This window comes from Marmota marmota, unplaced genomic scaffold (assembly GCF_001458135.2).
Source record: "Marmota marmota marmota unplaced genomic scaffold, marMar, whole genome shotgun sequence".
NCBI lineage: Eukaryota > Metazoa > Chordata > Mammalia > Rodentia > Sciuridae > Marmota > Marmota marmota.
In genome coordinates this window covers 532,743-555,169 of record NW_026000185.1, presented here as the reverse complement: position 1 = coordinate 555,169, position 22,427 = coordinate 532,743, and the positions used below count along the sequence as shown (strand labels likewise).

General features: G+C 61.5%; 1 protein-coding gene across 1 annotated transcript in view; it reads left to right on the top strand.

The window, feature by feature from the left end:
• Window positions 1–22,427, top strand: part of Clec16a (C-type lectin domain containing 16A) — a 186,260-nt gene that overhangs the window by 160,442 nt on the left and 3,391 nt on the right. Inside the window, exon 23 of the mRNA XM_048790048.1 lies at window positions 16,471–16,629. Within this exon, the coding sequence (XP_048646005.1) occupies window positions 16,471–16,629 (159 nt within the window). The remainder of the gene's footprint in view (window positions 1–16,470; window positions 16,630–22,427) is intronic.

Here is a 22,427-nt window from a genome sequence, read left to right as displayed (position 1 = left end):
GCAGTCTGTGTCGTGCGAGAACGCTCGTGCGTGGGCGGGGCGGGGGGCCGTGTGGGCGTGGCCTCCTGAGCCAGGTGCACTGCCCTGAGTCCATCAGAGGACCCAGGAAGGCACCATGGGCTTTAAGAGGGGGGCTCAAGTGACATTCAAAACAGCTGCAAGCGTCCTCAGGGGCAGGAAGGCACCGCCCCGTGGGGCCAGTGACCTACACTTAACAGACAGGCGTCTGAGAACGTGGCCTTGTGCAGAGCAGGCGGGGCTCACCCTTGGCCTCCCTTGCTCCCACACCCATGCCGGTCGGCTCCACCTGGAAAACACCTGCAGCTCCAGACCCTGCCTCATGCCAGCTCCTGAGCCAGGAGCCAGCTGCCCCTCGCCTGAAGGACTCAAGTAAAGGGTCAGACCTTTAGGGCACACGCCTCTGCCTGGGCGGCCAGCAGCCGTAGACAACGCATAAATGAGTGACCCAAGAAACCGCTGACCAAAAGGGACAGTGAGTTGCTGCGTTGGCCTCCTGACCGTGGCCATGCCGGGGCCATTTCAGAATCAGCCTGCTGTTCTCTCCTTGCCCCGGGCAGCACAGCAGGAAAGGCCACTCACAGCATGTGGCTCTGGGTCGCGCCAGCCCAGGTCCTGCCGTCTGCCCCCCTGCTCCTGCAGGCTGACCTCACCTCCTCCTGCTGTCCCCGGCCTGCTCTAGGGCGGCACTAGGGACCCCCACAGGCCCCACCACACCAGACGTGCCCTTGCCCTGTGGACCTGCCAGGCAGGGAGCCTGAGCTCCGCACTCTCCCCGGGCAGCTGTGTGCTGTGTCCAGCCACCCTGCGTGCTGGCCGCCTGGACTGCTCCCAGCTGTCCACCCGCCTGACACCGGGCAGCACTCGCCCCTCGCCACGGTTCCTTCCTCGCCCGCCCCCAGCCTGTCCTGCCCCACCCAGGGAGGTGGGGGCTGGGCTGGCTGACTGCTGGTCCCGGCTCCGGCCAGCAGTGCCGGGCAGGCAGGTGGTGCTGCTTCTGTATCAGGGAGAGGGAGCCAGGGAGGGGGGCGGATGGACGGGCGGCCGAGCCCTGACATCCCTCTGTGTGCCAGGCTTTGTTCGCTGGGGTCTCAGGCCAGTGCCTGGGAGCTCCCAGGGACTGTGAGTCCAGAGAGTCCGGAACGTTCCACCATGAGAACTGTCCCAGAGAGCTGGGACGTGTGCAGTAAAGGGCTTTGACCTGGACCTGGCGTCCAGGGGGCTCTCCTGAGGCGGGTGGGGAGTGACAGACCTGGGCAGCGCTGAGTCCCAGTGAGGCCCACGGACAGGGGACCTGGTGGTGCTCTGGCCCTCAGGCTGCCCACACCCAGCAGGTGAGAACACTGTGCCCACTGAGAGCTGCCGCTCTGTTGGCGGGGCACAGGGTTCCCTTTGTTTTCACCCTGACCCAAGCGGGCCTGAGACCTGGTCCTGGTCCCCATGCGGGAGGTCAGCCCAGTGCCTCGTCCCCGAGCAGCAGGGCGCAGGGGAGGGCTGTGACTGGAGACGCTTCCCTGAGGGAAGGTCCCTGGGCCCGGCCTCGTTGGGAGAACGGAGCGTCCTGTGCCACCCGCAGGAGGAGCGTTGGGACCTGGAGCGGGGACGGCCCACGAGCCGGGGGACTGACTCCCTCGGCTGGGGTGTAGTGTCCGCGCCCCCGTGTGAGGCGTGATCAGGACTCGCGGTGAAGGGGGTGAAAGTGGTCTAAAGTGCGTTTTGTGGTGGTCGTGAAGGGAGCTGTGTGCTTCAAGTGTGTAGCTGGTTCGGAATGACGGCATCCCGCGAGGGCTTCATCCCAGAGCGCCACCCTGGGCGGGTCAGGCGTCCTGAGACTGTCGTCTGGTTCCCCTGTGCACTCCGGGCCAAGTGTGAAAAGCAGTGAGAACCTCGTAGCACGTTCCGGAATGATCTGGAAACCTGTGCACTCCAGACTCACCTGGCTTCCTTCCTCTTCCCTAAAACTTGCCTTTCCTCCAATTTCTTTTTGACTTTGAAGGAAAAAACCTCTGTCCTTACTGGTAAAAGATCGCCCTGTTCCCTTTTCCTTCCTGTAAATCATGAGGTACGTGTGCCGTGCGCCTTCCACACCTTCCACACCTTCCCAGAGGGCTCTGGACTGTGGTCTGCCCTCAGGATCGTGGCTTCTGGGAAAGGGTGGCTCTGGAGCCTTGCTGGGAGCTTCTGTTGCTGCCCTGGAGGTGACTCCCTGGTGCTGCCCCTCCGTCTGGCTCACATCAGTGACTCTTAAATACCACGTCCTCGTCCTCGTCCTCGGTGCCGGTGCCGTTCAGGATGAGCAGGGGGGCGGGGGGCGGGCAGGCCGGCCAGCGAGGGGCCTCCTGTTGGGTGGTAGGGACGGGGCGGGGCCTTTGTAGGCAGGTGCTGCTCGGTGGCTGGCGGCAGCGCAACGCCAGCTGCCGTTTCTGGGGCAGCGGGCAGGGCTGTGTGTGCTCTCACGGGGGCGCCTGCGGAGGGCCGTCTCCCCACAGTGTGCCCAGGGGAGGAGACTGGAGTACCGCTCCGTCACACCGCGAGTTGGTAGCAGGGACACGGTCTGAACCCAATTAGTTGTTCCCCTAAGCGCCCCCTCTTGGGCTGCACCCATTTCTGTCTGTCCTCAGCACTTAGAGTCCCACCCGTACTCCTCCCCTACCTGGAGGGAGGGTGGCCCTGAAGCACAGCCCCGTCACGTCACCGAGGGAGACAGGAGCAGCTCCCCCGGCACCGCTGGGCCCAGATGCTCTCGCTCTGGTGAGCCAGGCCTGGGGCCACAGAGGAGGAGCTGCAGTGGATCTGCGAGGAGCGGGATGTACTTGAGTCCAAAGAAGTGTCTCGTGGTCATTTATTAATTGTGAAGGGGAAGGGAAAAATCGGGTTTCCTGGAAAGAGAGAAAGTTCAATACGATAAACTCCAAAAAGCCATCAGAGGCCAACGGGGACAGAAAATAAAGGACAGAGAGTAGAGAGACGTGAATCAAAGTGGCAGTGTGTCGGCAGAGGGGGAGGGCCGTGTTCCTGGTGAGGGGGCCACTGGAGTGAGCGCAGCGGGGCAGGTCAGGGAGCCGCGGGGCTGTGCCCGCGAGGTCACCCAGCCTGAGAACCGGCTGACGGCGACAGGAACAGACGAGCCGGTCAGCGCTTTCTCTGTCCCCCAGGCCGCCGCCGCATTGGTCGTCGAGCATTAATGCGTGAATATAGGGAATCAGTTACGGGGAGAGGGAGCCCTGGCCGCCGGCACAGGGACGGGCGCTGGCCTCTCGGCTGTCTCCCACCTGGCTTCTGGCCCGTCTTTCTTGTTGTTTCTGTTTTTAATTTATTTGATTTTTGACTCTTAGTGGCCAGGCTTGGTAGCACCCGCCTATAACGTGCAGCACCGCAAGTCCCAGGCCAGCCTCAGCCACTTAGCGAGACCCATCTCAGAAATAAAAAGAGCTGGGCAGTGGCTCAGTGGTGGAGCACCCCGGGCCCAATCCCTGGTACCAAAGAAGAGTTTTTCAGTTACCAAAAAAAAAAAAAATACGTGAGTTGATGCTTCATTAAAAAGATCATGAAGACATTACGAATGAGACTTGGGTTCCCTCTGACTACCCGCCCCACTCCTCCTCCCAGACCCGCCTCTGTACATGCGTCCTGCGCAGCCCTGTCTCTGCAGGTCTGGAATCCAAACAGCTCTGAAAACAGAAATAGTTTCTCTGGTCTGTTTGTAAGAGTTGTTGGTGCCACTTCCTGTGAACGTACATGCTTTTTTCCTGTAGAGATTTAATATTTGGGGTTTAACTGCCCACGACCCAGCAGAGGGTCTATAATATGTCTGTTTGTAGTGCCTGGCCTTCTGGCCTAAAGATCATCATGATTCTGCGTCCCCTTCCACGGCTTTCTTTTTTTCAGATACTGCTATGATTAGGAATCTGTTAACGCTTACAGATGGCGTACCCTTTGCCTGGATGTGTAGTATTCCATGGTGTGGATACTGGAGTCTCTCTTGCCAAGCATCATCATGCCCGGCTCTTTTGCTGCCCTGAACACTGCAGCGGTGGGCACCCTCGTGCAGAATTCCGGGTCCAAGGCCTTGTCCTACTAGTGTTGCCATCGTGCCCAGAGCGTCTCCCTCTGCTGTAGAGCACCTCTTCTCAAACGTCATTCTTAGCGACTGCCCAGTAGGCCCTCAGCGGAGTGCTGGTTCCCTGAAGCAGCCTTAATAATAAAGTGCTGAAGCTCGGTGACTTCGACAGCAGGAGTGGTCGCCTTGCCGCTGGGAAGGCAGGATCCAAGATGAAGGCCTGAGCAGAGGGGACTCCTAAGGTCTGTGAGCAGAGGCCGCCCTGCTAGCCTCTGGTGGTCGCTGGCTCACACAAGTTCCTCCCCAACTTCTGCCTCCGTCTCCCTGTGGCCCATCTGCTGACCTCTTCTGAACTAATCAGATCCGCAAAATGACCGTTGCAAATCAGGTCATGTTCCGAGGCACTGGGGTGAGCTGTTTCTGCTGCATTACGTGCCACCTGTGACGACCACCCTTTTATAGAAATCTTGGCGCACATTTCTAGTTAATCCTCTGGAAACTGTTCCTGAGGGTCAAAGGGATGCCTGTGTCGAAGGCTCTCGATGGCACCTTGCCAGGGTACTTTTCAAAAAGCAGAGTGGCCCTGCCCAGAGCCGCCCCAGGCCCTGTCTCCACGCGCCTGGCTCCGCAGAGACGCCGCGGCGCTCCGGGGCCCACCAGCGTGGGCACGGACATTCTTTCAATCAAGCCACGTTGTTATTGTTCCTCATTCCTGCCAAAAAGAGAGTCCACAGGTTGCCGGCAAAATAGGAGCCGTGGCTCGGAGCGCTGTGGGGGTGTTTCGCAACCACAGAGGTGACGGAGGTTTCAGAAACACTGGGCCCTCGGCGCCTCGCTGAGGCCTCACTCTGGGGCAGTTTGCCCAGCCAGACGGAGAGGAGTTCTCTGATTTAGTTCAGTTGAAAGCCCACTGCGGCCTGCGCCACCCCGCTGCGGCGGAAGGAATCCAGCAGTAGCCCTCGGTGACTTTGGGGTCCAGGGCGGGCCAGGGAAGGGGTTCTGCAAGGCCATTCAAAGCAAGCCAGCCTCGGGGCGTTTTAGGGTAGATCCTGGGACCTGGGGTTGGGGAGAGAAGCCGGGAAGCCGGAGTGGCTTTAATGGGAGGGACCCCTCAGAGAACAAAGGGCAGCCCTGGGCACTTGGGTCCTCAGGCTGGGAAGCCACGCTGGCCTGGCCGTCTGACTCAGCAGGTGGGAGCTCAGCGGGAGAGCAGGGTGCGAGGCAGGTGAATCGAGCCCGTGTTTAGGGGAGAAGGTCGACCTCAAGTGCAGTGCTGTCTTTTAAAGGCAGGTGGAAGCCTTAGGCTGGTCATTTGGGACAGTTGACCTGGGTGGACAAAAGCCTGGGGGAGGGCACTTGTCGCCAGCTCGGCCGGCTGGCAGGTCCTCCGGGCCTCTCTTTGCAGCCTGTTCCGCAGCCCCCTGCTCTGCTCATTTGGACCCAGGGAAAGGTAGCGCCTCGTTTCTGTTTCTGACCCCGCCTGCTTGTCTTGGGGAGGAGCGAGGAGCCCGCAGTTGACTTGGCCGCCAGCCAGGGTCGCTGACACCCGATGGCTTTCACATGTCAGCGCGCGGCCACTGCTGGCCCCTTCCCAGTTGTCCAGTAGCTGACCAGGGGACATCTGACCACTTAGCAGATTTATTTCTTTTTTAAACCAGGGCACCTCTCACGGTCACATGGCCTCTGAGATGGCTTTCCCTTGGGCAAAGCTGGTGAACCACCACAGCCCCAACAACAGGCCACCTGTCCTGGCGAGACTTGCCCAGCCTCGCCGGCCGGGCGGCAGCAGTGCCTTTCCTGTGGCCCCCCCACGCTCCTCCGGGGGGAAGGGGAGGTGTCGGGCCTGTCAGTATTCGGGGCACTGGTCATCGCATTTGGGTGCCAGGGGTCACTGGAAGGCTGAGGCTTTTCCAGGATGCATGGCTCTGAGACCGTGGGGCTGACCGTAAAGGTCCCCCAGCGAGGGCCTGGAGAAGGAAACCCAGAGCTCGCTCCACCCTGGCCAGCCCCAGCACTGGCCGTGGTGCCTTGATTCTGGGGAAGAACTGAAGTCGATGCACACAGTGCTGTGGGCCCAGGTTGATAATGAATGTGGAGGAAGGAGAAAGGATGTTCAATATTTGAACCTTCCAGAGCGCTCGGTCCTCTGCCAGGCATGGCCCTCCGCCGCTTCCTGGATGGGTCTGCACCACGTGCACTTCCCCCACCCCGCCTGGCATCCAGCGCGACCTTCACCTACAGGAGGAAGTGGTGCTGTTTGGGGCAGCCCGAACCGGCAAGGGACAAGAGATTGTCCCTGGTGAAGGAAGGAGGAAGAAGAGAATGTGGAAGTGAGGTCTTTGTGGACCCCGCACCCGGGAGCAGTTTGTGAGCTTGGCTCCGGTCCACGCCGGCTTCCTGTCCCAGAGCCCCCCCTCTCGGAGCCAATGTGTGTTTTCGTCTAGATGCTGTGCCTTGGTTCTTGAGCGGATGGTGATGGTGGACATGAAACGCAGAGTCGCGTTCAGGAGCGTCTGCCCAGGTCTGCGTACTGGGCGGTCCCTTGAGCTGGCGGGATGCACATCTGGGAACCAATTCCTCGTCTCTTCCTGACACACAGTACACAAAAGCAGAAGCGCTCTTTTGGTGGGGGGAGGAAAAACATTCGGCCCAAGACATAATAAAATCTCGCTTAAGGATGCGGCAAACTTCAAGTCTCTTAGTTAAAGGAAATCAATGCTTTTACGATGAAATATTAATCATACTTTAAAGAAAAATAAGTCAAAACTACAAATGAGAGTAGCCAGGGCAGTTTAGATGTTGCAGGCTTTAGCTTCACGTTGGCAGAGAGGCGCGGGGAGGGCGGATCGGCCGCAGCTCATCAGGAGCCCCTCCAGCACCTGGCAGGGCCCCTTTCTTGAGGGTTTTCCATCAAAAAGACGCCTGCCTGCCCCTGAGTGCCTCCGCACTCCAGAGCAGGCATGGACGGCAGGCTTCTGGACGTGGAGGGGGGAGCAGGCCTGGGCCTGGGGCGAGGGCACACCCGCACCGACCAGGAAGCCACTGGCGGAGGCCGTCCCAAGGCAGCACTCGTAGTAGGTTGGACGTGGTGAGTGGCTGTTTTTGTAGGTGACTGTGGTTGAATGTTGGCCGTCTGGACCAGTCTCACTGATCCGTTCAGTTCTCCATCACGGAGATCCTAGAGGAACAGTCAGTGTTACCCTGAGGGCGGCTGCACCGAGACCCCCGGGACCAGGTAGACGTGATGACGAGACCGAGACCCCGGGACCGGGTGGACGTGATGACGAGACCGAGACCCCGGGACCGGGTGGACGTGATGACGAGAGCTTGTCGGCTCCTAGGCTGGTTCTACAGACCTTCGAGACCCAGGCACTGAACGTTGCTGTACCCGGGCCCCAGCCCCCGCATGGCCTCCTGAAATGGCCGTCACAGCAGGTGGCGGGGAAAGAGTTCTGTTTTATGTTGTGTTGTTTTCTCAGAGACATGTCCTCTGCCACGTGTCCCTGTGTCTAAAGTCACTTATGAAAACAGAAAGTCCCAGTTCTTACCTCACTGCCCAAGTTTCAGGCATCCCAAATTCCAGTTACCGACAAGTTACCGACACAGCCAGTCCCTCTGGGACCTTTAGACCATGTTCCTTCAATCTTACTGCCCTGTGAGGTGTGGGGTCAAGAGAAGACAGGCCACGGGGTGAGCAGGTCCCCCGTCACAGGCCCGCAGGGACGGCCTGGCCCCTGGGTCCTCCTCTCTACTGTGCTCCGTCCCCAGAGTGCAGTGCCTGCCCGTCTAGGCCCTCTCCCTTCCGGACCAGAGAAGCCACATGCATGGCAGTCCCTCAGGACTGACCGTGTCCCTCGGGGCTACCAAGACAGAAGTTGACAGAGCCCAGTCCACCTGACAGCCTCGGCTGGGGCTTCCAGAGCCGTGGTGAGCTGATGCCCATCTTGGTCTCTGTGGCTCAGCACGCCCTGGTCCTGTCTGGCCCACGTCGCTGCGATGGTGTCTCCCCTTCTTTTCTCGCTGATTTGTAACAGAACGTCGTCATCTGTCACTCTGGCCGAACCCCGATCTGTTAAAAACACCTGGTAGGAGAGGCTTTGGTGACGTGGCCCGGCTGCCGTGGTTGACCCCTGCTCTGAAAAGTCCCGGTCCTGCAGAAACCAGCAGGAGACTGGGCCCCAGGCACGAGGCTCTCTGCCTGGGGAGTGGGTTAAGTGTGTGTCCACCCCATGTGCCTTCTGCAGAGGATCAAACTAAGTCCCCCTCTGGCCCTCTTGTCCACCAGAGACACCCCGTAGAACGCACAGGGCCAGGTGTGGGTGGCGGTGGGAGCCACTCTTGGCCTGGAAGGGGAGACAGACCTGCCAGGAGATCCCCGGCCCTCCCGAAGCTGGGCTCATGGTTGGCAAGTCGGGCGGGCTGACCCACTGCCCCGTGGGTCCCCAGGCGGCGGGCCGTGTGCCTGGAGGCCCCGGGGACCGTCTAACCCGCCCCCTCTCGATGCTCTTTCAGTAGACAGGCAGTCAAGATGGCCACTGCTGAGCTTTCTAATGCCGTGGCTGAAAGACTGCTGTGGAGCCCTCTACATGCTAATGTACAGACGGTAAATCCCTGGAAGAGGGCCGGGAGGGCGAGTCGGGGCCGGCCACCAGGTCTCCGCAACTCCAGCCACATCCAGAGAGCCAGTCCCCTCTGCCGTCCTCGGGCCAGCCCACCCTCTGTGGCCTGGAGAGCTGCTCTGTCAGGGAAGGCAGGAGGGCGCCCACACACGCAGACTCCAGCTCCTGCGTCCTCCCGCCCGGACGCCCCCCGGGCCGCAGAAGGGACTCTTGGACTGGGGGCAGCACAGGCAGCAGGCCCTCACCGAGGGCAAAGCCCCTCCCGAGGGCAGTTGGGCTCCGAGGGGAAGCGAGGTACTGAAGGCCCTTTTCTCTTTCCGCAGGTTTTCAAGTGTAGCCCTTAAAATCCAAGAGGATTTGTACGCGGATAAAGAGCTGTAGGCTCACAGATCCTGCACGTTCCCCGCGATTTTTGTACGTTGAACATGTCACCCCGCTAAGAGCCACCAGAAATGAACGCCTCGAGCCTTGTCGGCGCGGCCAGTCAGTGACCAGGGCCGCCGTGAGGTAGCGGCTCAGCTGGGCCAAGAGAGGTCGCAGTACTGTCCCCTTCCCCAGGCGCCTGATTGCAGATCTGTCCCCTGGCTGGACAGCAGGTGGCTTCTTTAGTGCCAAGACACAGGGAGGAAACCAGAGCAGGGTGGGGTAGATGCCCCTGGAGCCGGGCTTGTGTGCAGCAGCCCGAAACCGGGCCCTTCAGCCCACTAAAGAGGACCGGCAGGGGGTGCCTGGTGACTCCCTGACTCTTTCCCTGCCACCCAGACTTAGAGGCCCGGCAGAGAGTGAGGCTGCAGGGGGCCCCAGGGGTCCACGAGGTCGCGGCCATGGGAACCCACCCGCGTGGCCGCAGCTTCTGTCTTCTTTGTGTGGATTTCTGAGAGGAGGCCTGGGCAGCACGCAGGCCCTTGTCTGGCCTTCTGGGTGCCATGTTGGGCTTGAACCAGACCCCCGGCCCCTCTGTCCAGCACGCGCTCTCTGAACAGTTGGTGGTGGCATCTTCCTGAGGCGGCCCTTCCCAGTGGCTCCCCTCCCCACCCGTGGCTTCATCCGCCAGCGGGTGGGCTCCGGAGCTGCCTCTGGGTCAGATGCGTGAATGACAAAGCCGGGCCTGGCCCCAGATCTTGTAAGTGGCATCTGTCCAGAGCAGCCAGTAGGCTGCAGTCCCAGACTCTGTCACAGTCTCAGCCCCTGGTCTCACCCGGGGACCTGGCAGGCTGCCGTGGGAGGGGAAAGGGCAGAGCCCAGGAAGGAGCCAGTGTGGGGGGAGCAGCCCGGCGCTGCCGTCGTCGGTCTGTGCCGAGGTCACGGGGCCCATTGATTTCTCGCTGCTTCCCAGCATCGCGAGGGGTGGTGAGAAAATGTGAGCGCTGCGTCGCCAGAAACCTGAGCCGCGGGCTCGGCGGCGGAGTCTGTAGCAGCAGGCAGCCGGGGACCTCGCTCCCTCTGAGGCACCGGGTTGCCTCCCCGGGGTCAGCTCTCAGCAGGATCCATTCTGTGCTCTTCAACCTGGACTGTTAGATAACGCTTGGCTTTGTGGGGGCTAGAGCCCTTCCCTAGGAGGGGCCCACCTCGGCGGTCAGGCGTGGCCGCCCCAGAGCGTGGCACCCTGGCCCCTGGAGGTCAGAGCCGCTCAGCCCAGGTGTGCGCAGGTGCCCAGGCGGACAGGAGAGGCTGTCGGCCTCACCCGGCTCCCACCGCCAGCCTGACAGGTCAGGGCTGGAGCACCCGCCTGGCACGCAAAGGCCCTGCTTCCTCCGCCCTCTCCAAACAGAGGCCCGAGGACATCAGGAGGCTTTACACAGAGATCTAGATGTCCAGCTTCTCTTGGATGCCGGGACACTGTGGTCACCCTGAGGCCTGCTTCTCAGTGTCCAGGTCTCTGTCGAAGCAGGTGACTCCTGGGGATGCCTGCGAGCTTACTGCCTCTGGCCCTCCTCACCTGGGAGGGCCCCCCGTTCCCTGTGTCTCTCAAGAGCAGCGTCCCCCACAGAGAGGTCAGGAAGGAAGGGACGCCCCTCCCTGGCCAGGCTGTGCCAGCTGCAGAGGTCCCTTCTTCGTCCCATGACGTTTGAAAAGCCGCCGCACGGCGGTGCCTTCCTGGGATGTGACTCCTGCCCCAGCCAGGCAGCGGCGTCTAGGGCCTCAGGGGACAGAAATCCTGCAGGTGGGGGCTCTGTCCTGAGGTCCCGCCTGGCGTGTTCCCCAGGCCCGGGCCCGGGCCCCGGGAAGCCCAGGCTGAGCCGCAGGGTGAACGTCCAGCTGGAGGCCCTGCCGTCCCTCCCACCAGGCCCCACCCGGTATCGCAGGCTGCCCCCTCTCAGTGCTGCGCTGGGGCTCTGGGGCCTCTCTCTCTGGTGCTGGAGTTGGCTGGAAAGCACCAGCAGCCGGATCTTCCTGGAGCAGGTAAGCCGGAGGACTGGCCGTGGGGCGGTCACAGCTGTGTGGAACGGGGTCACTGGAGTGAGCCTGGAGCCATTTTCACAGCTTCTGAGGGGCAGAAGTGTTTTCTTGAGTCACACTTTGGTCACGCACCAGAATCCGCAGAGCAATCGCAGTGTGCCAGAGGGCACAGACACCAGGCTGGCCGCAGAGGTCACTGGCACCTCCCTGCTGTTTTGCAGATTCAGGAGACCTTTGGCTCCAGGCCCTTCCCACCCTCTGACCTCTGCAGTCCCTGCTGTTCTCCGGTCGTTGCCCCTGCACATAGGGGCCTCAAGTGAATTCAGAAAAAGAAAGAAATAAAAATTCACTTGCACGATATAGGAACGCGTTGAGGATTTCCTAAAGATTTGGGAGTCCATGTGGAGGACCACCTCCCGTCTCCCTGACCCCTGGAGGTCTCCTCCTCTCCACCTCACCTGACCCGGAGCAGATTCCCCAGCAGATGGAGAGCAGCTTGCCCCTCCAGATGCTCTCGGGCCAGGAGACTCAGCTCACACCCCTACACTAGCAAAGCTTCCCCGCACCTGTATCAGTTAGATGAGGTTCAACTACATCTGAAAGAAAAGTCCATCTCCCTCTCGGGGACAAGGAGCCTGCGTGTGTAGGTAGTCAGGGGCTACACAAGCGCTTCAGGGACCCAGTCTTCCTGCTTGATGCTCTGCCATCCCTAATGGGTGATTCACACTCATGGTTCAGGATGGCTGCTGGATTCCCAGCCATCATATCCGTGTTCCAAGAAGCAGAATGGAGGAGGAAGTACCTCCTTTCCTGTTAAAAAGCCTTGCCAGGTGCCTTGGTGCACACTTGTAATCCCAGCAACTCAGAAGGCTGAGGCAGAAGGATGGCAAGTTTGAGGCTAGCCTCAGCAACTTAGGAAGAACCTATCTCAAAATACAATGTCAAAGGGCCAGGAGTAGAGCTCAGTGGTGGAGCACACTGTTCAATTCAGGTGCTGGGTCTGTAGGGGGCACTTCTGGGAAATCCCACATGCTGTGTCCATGTCTGTCTCACTCTCTGGCCATTACTTAGTCACATGGCCATGCTTAGTGGCCAGGTTCTGTGACTCTAGATGCAGGGAGAATGGCCTGGAGACACAGCTAGCCATATCAGAAGCCTGTCGGAACCTTTCCCCAGAGGGTCCAGGCACTGCCGGCTACAGCGACAGTGGTGCACAGATCCCCTGAGCCTCTCTGCCTGGCCAGCCCACTCCCGTCCAGCTGAGGCGGCCCCGGTGGACAGGGCCGTGACCCTGCCTTGAAGCCCCCCACCCGAGCTGGCTCTGAGCAGCCGAAGGGTGGGGAAGAGACGCTTGAAGACAGAGAAGAGGACGGGAGCAGCCCAGCACGGCAGGCGCCGGGGGTTCTTGTCCCAAGAGCTGAGGCCCAGCCTTGGCCAGTGGTCTCCATTTCCACTCGGTGGTTCTGCGGGATAGAAGGGACCCGACAGTCAGGTCCCGGAGGCTAGGACGTCCCTGAGTCCTGCAGATCTGACCACAATCTGAGGCTAGAAGTGGGGTGAAAGCGCTCTGCTCAGCTCCCTGTGGTCCCAGCGCTGCGGGGTGGGGCCCCGTAGGGCCAGGTCTTGTCCTTTTTTAAGAAGCTAGAAAATGCAGGTTTGTAGGTACATTCTCCAGTGAGTGAATGCTGGCCCCCACGGTAAACCGGAGTGACTCCGGTCACTACTGTCCGCTCGGGTCCTGACCGCAGACCAGGGAGGTATCAGGGAAAGCAAGAGGCTCGGAGGCCCGCGGAGGAGGTGGGAGCGCGTCCACGGCCCGGCCCCCGTGGGCCAAGCTTGGACTTGAATCTGGGCTTCCGCCTCCTCACCCGGGGCCCCCTCAGTCAGTGGACCTGAAACAGAGCTGGCCTTCTCCTGGTCTTTTCGTGCCTGACCAGCACCAGAGTTGTCCGTTAGTTCCTCTTCCCAGGATAACTGTCAGGACAGGCCAGAGACCGGGGAGACCCTGCCCGCCCTGGACCAGCCTGGGCTCCTGCCGGGCAGAGGACGCGTCTCTCAGTTGTCGTGGGCCACCTGCTTCTGAGTATTGGACCCAGCCCAGCTCTGGGGAGCCAGGAGAGCCCTGGAGGCCGGGCTGGGTCCTGGGAGCAGGAGCATCAGCCGGGTCTGCACTGCACCCCGCAGCTGTGCTCCCCCCCCCCCTTGACCCTGGTTCAAGCTGGTGTCACGTTAGGGGTCAGGGAACTCAGGCACCAAAGGAAAAAGAAGCCTCTCCCTGGAGAACCCCCGTCCTCTGCTCCACGCCGTCCCCCCTCGTCAGCTCTCTGACCTGGACCAGGTGGAGAGAAAGCCCAGACGTCCTCAACAGCACATGCCGCTTCTAACCATCTCTCTCCCAGTTTCTTGAACACTTCCCTTGATGCTCTTTTTTTTTGGGGGCGGGGGGGTTGCTGGGATTGAGCCCCCAAGAGCACTTTGCCACTGAGCTACGCATCCCCAACCCTTTTTGTTGTTTGAGACAGGGTCTCACTGAAGTTGTTGAGGACCTCACTAAACTGCTGAGGCTGGCTTCAAACTTGGCAGTCCTCCTACCTCAGCCTCCCAAGTGGCCGGGACCGCAGGCGTGGCCGCCGCAGCGGGCTCCCTCCGAGCTGCTCTTCCCTTCTGCCAGCATTCTGGTTGGCAGCAGAGGCTTGCACCATCTAGCTGTGCTGGTCCTTCGCTTCTCGTCTGTCAGGTTGACAGTCCCCTGCCCTGCACTGACTTCCTGGGTCCACAGCGACTTCTGTAGAACGGGTGGGAGGGTGTGCAAGTCCCCACGGCCTTCGGTCCACGTCTCACAGGCTGTGGTTGCGCCAGACCCTGGGAGGGCCTCCAGGAGCCCGTGTGCCTGCGGCCTGTCCCGTGGCCGCTGGCTTGTCTGTTCGCAAGGCCGTGCGTGTGGATCTCACACGGGCCCAGAACCACTCACTGGACGAAGCAAGAACCAAAAGCCAGGGCGTTGGGCCACAGGTGCTCAGCTGAAGTTCTCTCAGGTGCCCTCCTGGCCCTCTGAGATGGCCCGGCCACTCCCAGAGTGGGAGGGAGCCCCTTGAAACCGCAGGGGCAGTCTGGCACCTGGCCAGAAGAACAGAATGCTCTGTCGCTCTGGGCCCCAGTGCCAGGGGAGAGAGGAGAGGAGGGAGGAGGACTTGGGGTTCAGTGGTGGCAGGTGAGGACAAGATGATCCAGTCGCCTCTGCTCTGCTGGACCTGCTGGCGCACAGGACCTGGGCGGGGGTCTTGTCTCTCCAACTCTCGTGACATGCAGATCTTACTGCCAGTCTCTGCTCGACCCCCAACCCATCCCCCCCGGTGAGAGGACTTTCGTTTTTTGTCTTTTCTGTTTTTTTCCTTGTGGCTCTGGGACAAACCCAGTGTCTGCTGCCTGCGAGGCAGGTGCTTTACCATGAGCCACATCCTCAGCCACCCGGGTCCCACAGAGAGCCACAGGGAAGACTTGTGTCCCTTCAGAGAAAGGGGCCTGGCCACCTGGGTCACAGCCACATCTTCGTCCACGGGGGCCGGGCTCGTCGTCGGCGTCAGGGGCTTACAGGCTCGACCCCATCTCCGGGCCCCCCGGCCCTGTGACGGTGCCTCTGATGGAGAGGCAGCCTGGGAAAGCCGCCTGACGCTTTGATTTGTTCAGGGGTAATTCATTTTCGAGGCAAGTAAACAGCTTGTAAACTGGAGGGTTTACCACTTTAAGTGATTAAGAAGTGAGCGGCAATAAAACTCCTTCTTGAGGCTGCGGCTGGCTGTCCCCAAGGAATTTCCCTGGCCGGTGTGTGGATCGCCGGACGTTTGCCCTGGTTCCCCCCCAAGGGCTCCCCCCCCCACAAGCATCTGTCAGTCACATACGCCCTCTGGACACGGATCCCACAGTCCCCCTTAAGCAGAGCCCTGCAGTGGACAGGGCAGGCTCTTGGTCCTGAGCACGGTCCCCTCCATGCGTAGAGCTGCCTGCCAGGCCTCATCTGAGTGGTGGTCCCGGCAGTTTGCTTCGGGAGCAGATGGGTTAGGTGAGAGGGCTGCCTGGGGCCGTGGCTGGCAGGTGGACGGACAGTGAAACCAGGCTGCCCTGGGGCCGCAGCCTGCGCGCCGTCCTCTGCACCAGGTCAGCACCCTGCTTCTCTCTGGAGCCGAGGGGTGAAACGTTGAAGGTTTTGTGGTCGCCATGGCAACCCCTCAGCCCCGCCACCAGGCGAGAGAGCAGCCCGACTGCCCGTAGACCCGGTCCCAGGGCTGCAGGCTGCGTTCCTGGGTTCTGCCAAAGGGAGACCCGGGCACCGAGGGCCTTCCCGAAGACGTGTTAGCCAGGGCTGGACCTGAGCGGCTCAGGCAGGGCAGAGGGCGTGGAGAGGTCTGGGGCTGGCTACAGTGCAGGTGTCCACTCGGACGGTGGCGAGGCATGCAGAATGGCCAGGGTCTTCAGTGTCCTCACTCTGCTCGAATAGGAGGGCCTGCCCCAGCCCCATCCCGACCTGGTACGTGTCGTTGGTCCAGAGCACAGGAGGCCTGCCCAGCTCCCGAGGGCTGAAGGGGAGCCACGCCGTCCGTCGGGGCCTTTGGAAAGGCAGAGTGTTGAAAGGGCAGGCGCTGTGGCTGCAGGAGGGCTCGTGTCCTGGAAGGGGGCAGCCGGGCTGGGTCGAGGGACTGAGGTCTGTCCATCTGCTGTTCCCCCAGCAGTGGGGTCCTGAGGGTGGACGACTGTCCTCAGCCCGTTGCTGGGAAATAGACGAGAGAAACATGGCCACTGCAGGCCCGTACTTCCAGTGGGGCAGCAGGTGCCGCTGTCTAGGTCCAAGTGTTTCTGAGACATAGAGCTTGTCCCCTCCGTGTGCTAATAGTGGCCACAGATCACAGAAGCGCCAGGTCCCACCTCCCTGGAGCCCAGGGCCAAGCACATCGCTGGCAGGAAGACTCCAGGCTCCCCTCCAGCCCAGGGTGACTTCCCAGTTGGCATCCGGTGCCGTCCCTTTAGCAGAGTAGGGGGTGTCCCCTGAGGCCCCCGACGCCCGGCGACTGTGTGAACTCTGTCCCAGGAGCCTGTGGCTGCACGTCCCCTTCAAGGGCAGAGCCCACAGGCTGCTGGGCCAACCCCAGGCACAGATGGACAGCTCCCAACCCTGCCCGGGCTCAAGGGCTGCCCCCATCTCTCCCAGGACACAGCTTCACGTGCGTGTGTCCAGGTCGGCCCCTGACCAGTCAGCTCATTCTGGAGAGCAGGCCCAGGCCTTCTGGGCACTGGGATGGGGTCCAGTCGCCTTGACATCTAAGACCTCCCGCTGGCCTTCCGGTTTTCTCCCGCTTGACGGCGTCTGTTGTCTTGCAGGCTTCGCCGTGGCCCAGTGCATAAACCAGCACAGCTCGCCATCCCTGTCATCGCCGTCACCACCGTCTGCCAGCGGGAGCCCCAGCGGCAGCGGGAACACCAGCCACTGTGACTCGGGGGGCTCATCCTCCACCCCCTCCGCAGCCCAGAGCCCAGCAGGTATTGACCACGTGACTCAGAGGGGTAGGGGCTTTGGAGAACCCCTGGTCCCTCGCCTCCATTGTGACCACTGATACCCAGTGACTGTGTCACAGTGTTTGGGGGACGCTGTCACTCAGGAGGGCACCTTCCATGGCTCGGGTTAGCTCCTGTGTCAGTCTGCTGCACTGCAAGCACCTCCCCGAATACAGAGCTGAGAGGGTAGACAAGGGGGGGGTCACCTGAAACCCGCTGGTCGTCACCCCACGGCCTCAGGTGTCACCACCGGGACCTCCCAGGAGTGACCTTTGAACCTTGCAGAGAGCCGTGTCACTGCTCACGCTCTGCCTGCAGCAGACCTCTCCACGTGTGGCTGCTGTCCACTTGCCTGCCGAAGGGCCCCGTGCCCTTGGAGGGCTCCTCAGGCTGTGTGGGACCGCATCTTGCTGTCCTTTAACTTAGTCCAAACGTGGCACCGAGTCCCGGAGCCCCTGGACTCAGCCTGGAAGGGGCTGCCCCACCAGCCCGGCCTCCACCTCGGCCGCCTCCTGCCACTCACCCCTGAGCACCCATAGACTCCCAGCGAGGAGGACACGGGAGGTTCCTGATCAGCTCGGCCCCTAGTGCAGCGAGGAGCAGGGCTCAGGCGGGGACAGACCTTGGTGGCCACCAGCGGATGGTACGTCTCGCCCCAGGTGTCCCCACCGTGGGCCTGGAGGGTCCCCGTGACACCAGCCTGGGTACCCTCGGTGCCTTCACTGTCCCCACAAGATCCACTCAAGTGCCCTTGCCCATTGTACTTCAGGGGCACCTGACCAAAGTCTCATTAAGTTACGGAGAAAGGGGCGCTGGCCTCGCCGCCACCCAGCCCCAGAGCCAGCGTCCCCAGTGGAGTGAAGCCACCCAGCACCACAGCTGGGCCCCCAGGCCTGTGGAAGGTCATCCTCAAGCCACTCGCTGGGACCCTCTTCCCCTGGCTTCTGCTCCCCTCCCTGTCCCAGGCTAGGCGGAGGTGGCCACGCACTCTGAGAACCCATCTGGGACTGGTTACAGGTCTGAGCAACCGTCACGGTGTTCCCAGAACATGGCCCTAGGTCCCCGCTGAACCTGGTCCGTGCTTGTGTCCATGTGGCCCCGTGTGCACACCTGCCGTGTGTTTCCGTGTCTGTGTGTGACAGCTGCTACCTGGAGAGCTCGCCCCACACAGCCCGCACGCCTCCCTCACATTGATAAGGAGACACAGCCAACGGCTGAGTGGACACATGAGCCCAGAACCGAAACCAGCAGGTGCCACGTTACCAGAATCGGGCCTCAGCCCGTGGATGCCCACCTGAAGGAGGCTGGCGCTTGGCGCTGCACCCCCAGGGGGGTCCCAGCCTTCCCCGGCCTTCCTCCGCCCTTCCGTCCCTGTCCCCACCACTCCCCGCAGGGCCCAGGGCTGGTAGCCCTGCTTGTCAGGTGGCCAGGCAGTCCCAGCCAGTCACGGGACCTCTGAGGTGTCTGCTCCCGCTCAGTGTGTCCCAGCAGGCTGGCGGAGACAAGGACACAGGTCCCTGCTTTTTATGCCACACAACGATAAAAGCCTGAGGCCCAGGTCCCACCTCAGACTGCAAGGCAGCCAGCGCCTGGTGACGATCAGCCTGCAGGCAACTTCACTTCACCGTCACACAGGGACACAGACACCTTGGGACCCAGCTGTTGATCCCTGGAAGGGGGGGCAGCAGAGCCCACAGGCTCCTCTTGCCCTGATGCCAGGCTCCCGGGCCAGCCCTCGACCACCGCAGGCCGAGCAGAACAAAGCCGGCTTCTCACCAGCCGGCTCCAGCATCTGCCTGGTGTCCTACAAAGCTGCTGGAGGAAAAGCCAAGGACGGGAGGAGGAATGGGACCTTGAGTTGGGACGGGGGCCCTTCCGCCAGTGGCCTGGTTTGACACTGGCTCTGAGCACTAACCCAGTGCTGAGTTCCTGATCGGGGAAAGTCGGCCCTGGGCCGCCTGCCAGACCTTCCACCCACCGAGGGCCAGCTACTGTCCTCCAGAGGGCCAGCCGGGCAGCCGCGTAGGCTGGAGGAACCTCTTGCCCCAGCCTGTCCACCCATGGGGCCACTTGTCCTCAAACTGGTGTTTAAGGGCACAGTGCTGAATCAGAAGCACTCCTGTCCCTGGGTTGACAGCCTCCCAGAGTGCAGGGTGCCCCGTGGAGCGGGCAGCGGCCAGGCCCATCTCTGCCATGGAAGCCACAGTTCGCCTAGCCAGGTGTTGGTGGGGAAAGTATAGAGGTGCCGTCCACCCGTGACGGGACAGGCCCATTTTCCCAAGGTGCTGCTCCACAGTTTCGAAAACTTAGATTGTACAAGGATATCCTTAAAAACTAGGGTGTTGCAGAATCCAGTTCTGTGAGGTGGGGTCTGGTGTTCTGCAGCCCAGGGGCCGCTCTGCTGCCCGGTTAACATGTTTCCTAACACAAGAAAGGGCAGTGTGGGGGGCTGGACACGTTCACGGCCTGAGCTCAGCACCACACGACATGTCCGTGTATCAGATCAGCCAATACGCACTGTATCGCTGGTCAGTCACCGCACCTCTCCTGCCAGCCCCTGTGGGTCCCCCAGGTGCGGGAGCAAAGCCAGCTGACGCTCGCTCCGGTTCTGTCCAGCTCAGGGGACCTTACGCTTCCTGCCTGGGTTTGACCAAGGCCCCTGTTTATCCCAAATACAGATGTTCTCAGCTTCCTGTGGGCCCTAGTTTGGGATTCCGGGATTCAGTGAGTCAGGCTGTCCCTTTTGTTTTTGTGGACTTGAGACCTGACCCCAGAGGTCCCTCCACCAGCCCGGCCGTGGCCCGCCTTCTCAGTCCCCCCCAGCTGCCCGGCTTCTGGCATGCCCAACCCCGTTTCCTTGGCTCGTGTGGAGCCCCTGCTCAGCACAGGCACCAGGGTCAGCGGGGACTGGTCCCACAAGTGAGCAGGGTCACTGAGGTCCCTCAGACCTGTGCAGTCACAGACCACTGCAAAGGAGACCTGCAGGGGCTTCATCCGCCAGCACAGCTCAGCTGTGGAAGGTTCCAGAGGCGCCCAGAGGAGGCATCACTGGAGTGAGAGCCAAAGACTGACCAGGCCAGGGATCCGTGAGAAAGGCAGCCCAGGGTCTCTCACAGGTCCACCAGGGCCCCAAGCCCTCCATCTTGCTGGCCACCAGGGAACCCTTCTCCCGTCTCTCGGGCCTCCCTGTCGGGTTGCCTCCCCAGGACAGGCCGTGAGTGGTCTCTGAGAGGCATTCCTGTGGCTGTCAGGCCCAAGGCTGGTGGCCCTGCCGTGACTTCAGCACCTGCAGGCCTAGCCCAGTAGGGCCCTGGCCAGAGCTGGAAAGGGTGCCCTGGTCACCAGGGGCTCCGTCAGTGTTGACAGCACCGGCTTCTGGGTCCCTCCCCAAGCCCGAGACAGCTGCAGATGCCCTGGAGAGCTCAAGTCAGAGGCCCAGCTGAAGTCCCTGACACCCTGGACCCAACCAGAGGGGTTTTCCCTTCACTGTGGGGTGTTTTGCCTATCAAAGCCGTGCCCGGGGGGACCTGAATGGCCAGCGTGATACCCCTGCACCAGTCAGTTCTTGCCCACTGCCATTTGTTTATTAATGCGACAGTGTTGCCCAAGCTGACCTCCAACTCCTGGGCTCGAGCAATCCTCCTGCCTCAGCCTCCCAAGTACCAGGACTAGGGACACCCAGCTCACGGGCCTTTAAAGAAAGTGCTGTGGACCCTGCGTGCCTCGTGGGGAGGGCAGGGGGGACACCTTGGGCTGCGGTGTCCGGGGCCCAGGCGTCTGTGGCCACACCTGCAGCAGAACCAGGCTGAGGAACCTCAGCGTGATCCCTGGTGAGAAAGTGACAGGGTTGGAACCGCGTCCTTCCCCTCAACAGCTGATGCTTCTGAGAAGCTGAAACTGCAGAAAACGCCAGGCGGGGGAGGGGGTAGGCCCGGCTTCAGACCCCAGCGCCGGCCACGAGGAAAACCTCTTCTCCCAGGTCCCCGCACACCCGCACAGTGACCCGCAAGCCCGGGCCTGCGTGCACACCAGCTGCACACGCACACACAGTCACCACAGTCGCGCACACACTCCCTTCATGGAATTCTGACAAACCCCCTGTCCTCATGACCAGGCACGGTGGCGCAGGCCTGTAATCCCAGTGACTTGGGAGGCTGAGACAGGAGGATCTCAAGTTCAAGGCCAGCCTCAGCAACTTAGCAAGACCTTGTCTAAAGAAAGAGATGGGGGGGGTGGCTAAGGATGTAGCTCAGAGTGCCCTTGGTCTCAATCCCTAGTACCAACAAAAAAAGAAAAAAAGAAAAGAAAAGAAAAGAAAACCATCCCCTCGGATGAGCGCTCTGTGACCTGCCCTGGGCTCCTTAAACAGCCAGTCGCACCTCTGTCTCCGGAGTTGCTGGGCTTCACACGGGTTCCAGATGGGCTGCTTTGCAGAGGACAGAAAATTGTTTGTTAGAAAATCATGTCAGAATGAAGGTCAGCCTGTCCTTTTAATGTTCATTTTAGAGCCACTTAGGCTGTGAACTGAGGCTACCTTTGACCCTCCCCAGGGTCGTACAGGGAGGAGGAAGAAGGGCAGGGTGCGGTGGCACATGCCCGGAAACAGGAGGATCACAAATTCAGAGGCAGCCTCAGCAATTTAGGCCCCAAGCAAGTCACTGAGGCCCTGTCTTATATAAAAGATGAGGCTGGGGATGAGGCTCGGTGGTGAAGCCGGGACCCCGTGGTCCCTCCCCTCCCTCGCCTGCTCCCCGCACCCCTGGTCTGGGCACGCCATCTTCAGCCGCACACCCTCATTTCAGGAGCTGAGAGCAGACACCCCAAGACTGGGCTGCACGTCTCTGTACTCGGCCCTCGAGTCCCGAGCCGGACCCCGAGGAGGAGGCGTGACCTGTCCCTGCCTCTCCCTGGCACTTGTTTTTAATGTGGTAAAATCCATATAGCAAACCTGCCACCTTCCGCCCTGCGGTGCCCGAGCGCGTGAGTGCGTTCGCCTGTGTTCTGTGGCATGACGTTGGCCTTTGCTCTTGTCCCGAGTTTGTCTCTAAGTTGTGACCCCCCTTGGCCGTGAGATGCTCCTGACACTTCTGTTCCACCGATGAGCGCCCACCCTGGCCACCCACTGTCCCTGCAGAGGTTCGGGTCTTCTAAGGCCAGTCACCGTGGGTGGGGGAGAGTGTTGCCCCGACACTCGGGCCGGAATCTGCTGGGTTCACTTAGGTGGTCTGGCCGGGTCCCCAGCCGCCCGCCCCGGGCTGTTGTTAAGCTAAAACGGATGGGCAGTTTTGCTTTCTGTCCCTGAGGTTTCTGACCGAGTCTGGAAGTTGCTAATGACCCGTCTTTCCTTCCCCACAGGGCCAAACCGCCCCCGTCCCTCACCCTACTAAGGCGCACGAGTGCGTGGTTTGGTTCCTGGCTCTCCCGACTGGCCGACCCCGAGGGGTGGCGGGCGTCTTGTGTGCCCGGGGCTGGGCCCACGCGTCCGCTGCCAGGAGCCACACCGGCAAGGCCCTGGGCCCCACTCTCGTCGATGCTTCGCGTCCGTCGCTGCCGTGTGTCCCTGTCTCCACGTCCCCTTGCTGCTCCATTGTCGAAGGCTTTCTATGATCTGTCCCTGTGTTTCCCTCTAGTCAGGAGTGGCAGGAAAGGACGCCGGCGAGTGTTCAGCCTGTCGGAGGCCGACAGTCACGGCGGCCACTGGGTTTAGTGCTGGGAACTGCGGCTGCCAGGACACCTCGCGCACTGTCACCTCAGGCAGGTCTCCTCCGGCAGCCCCACGGGCC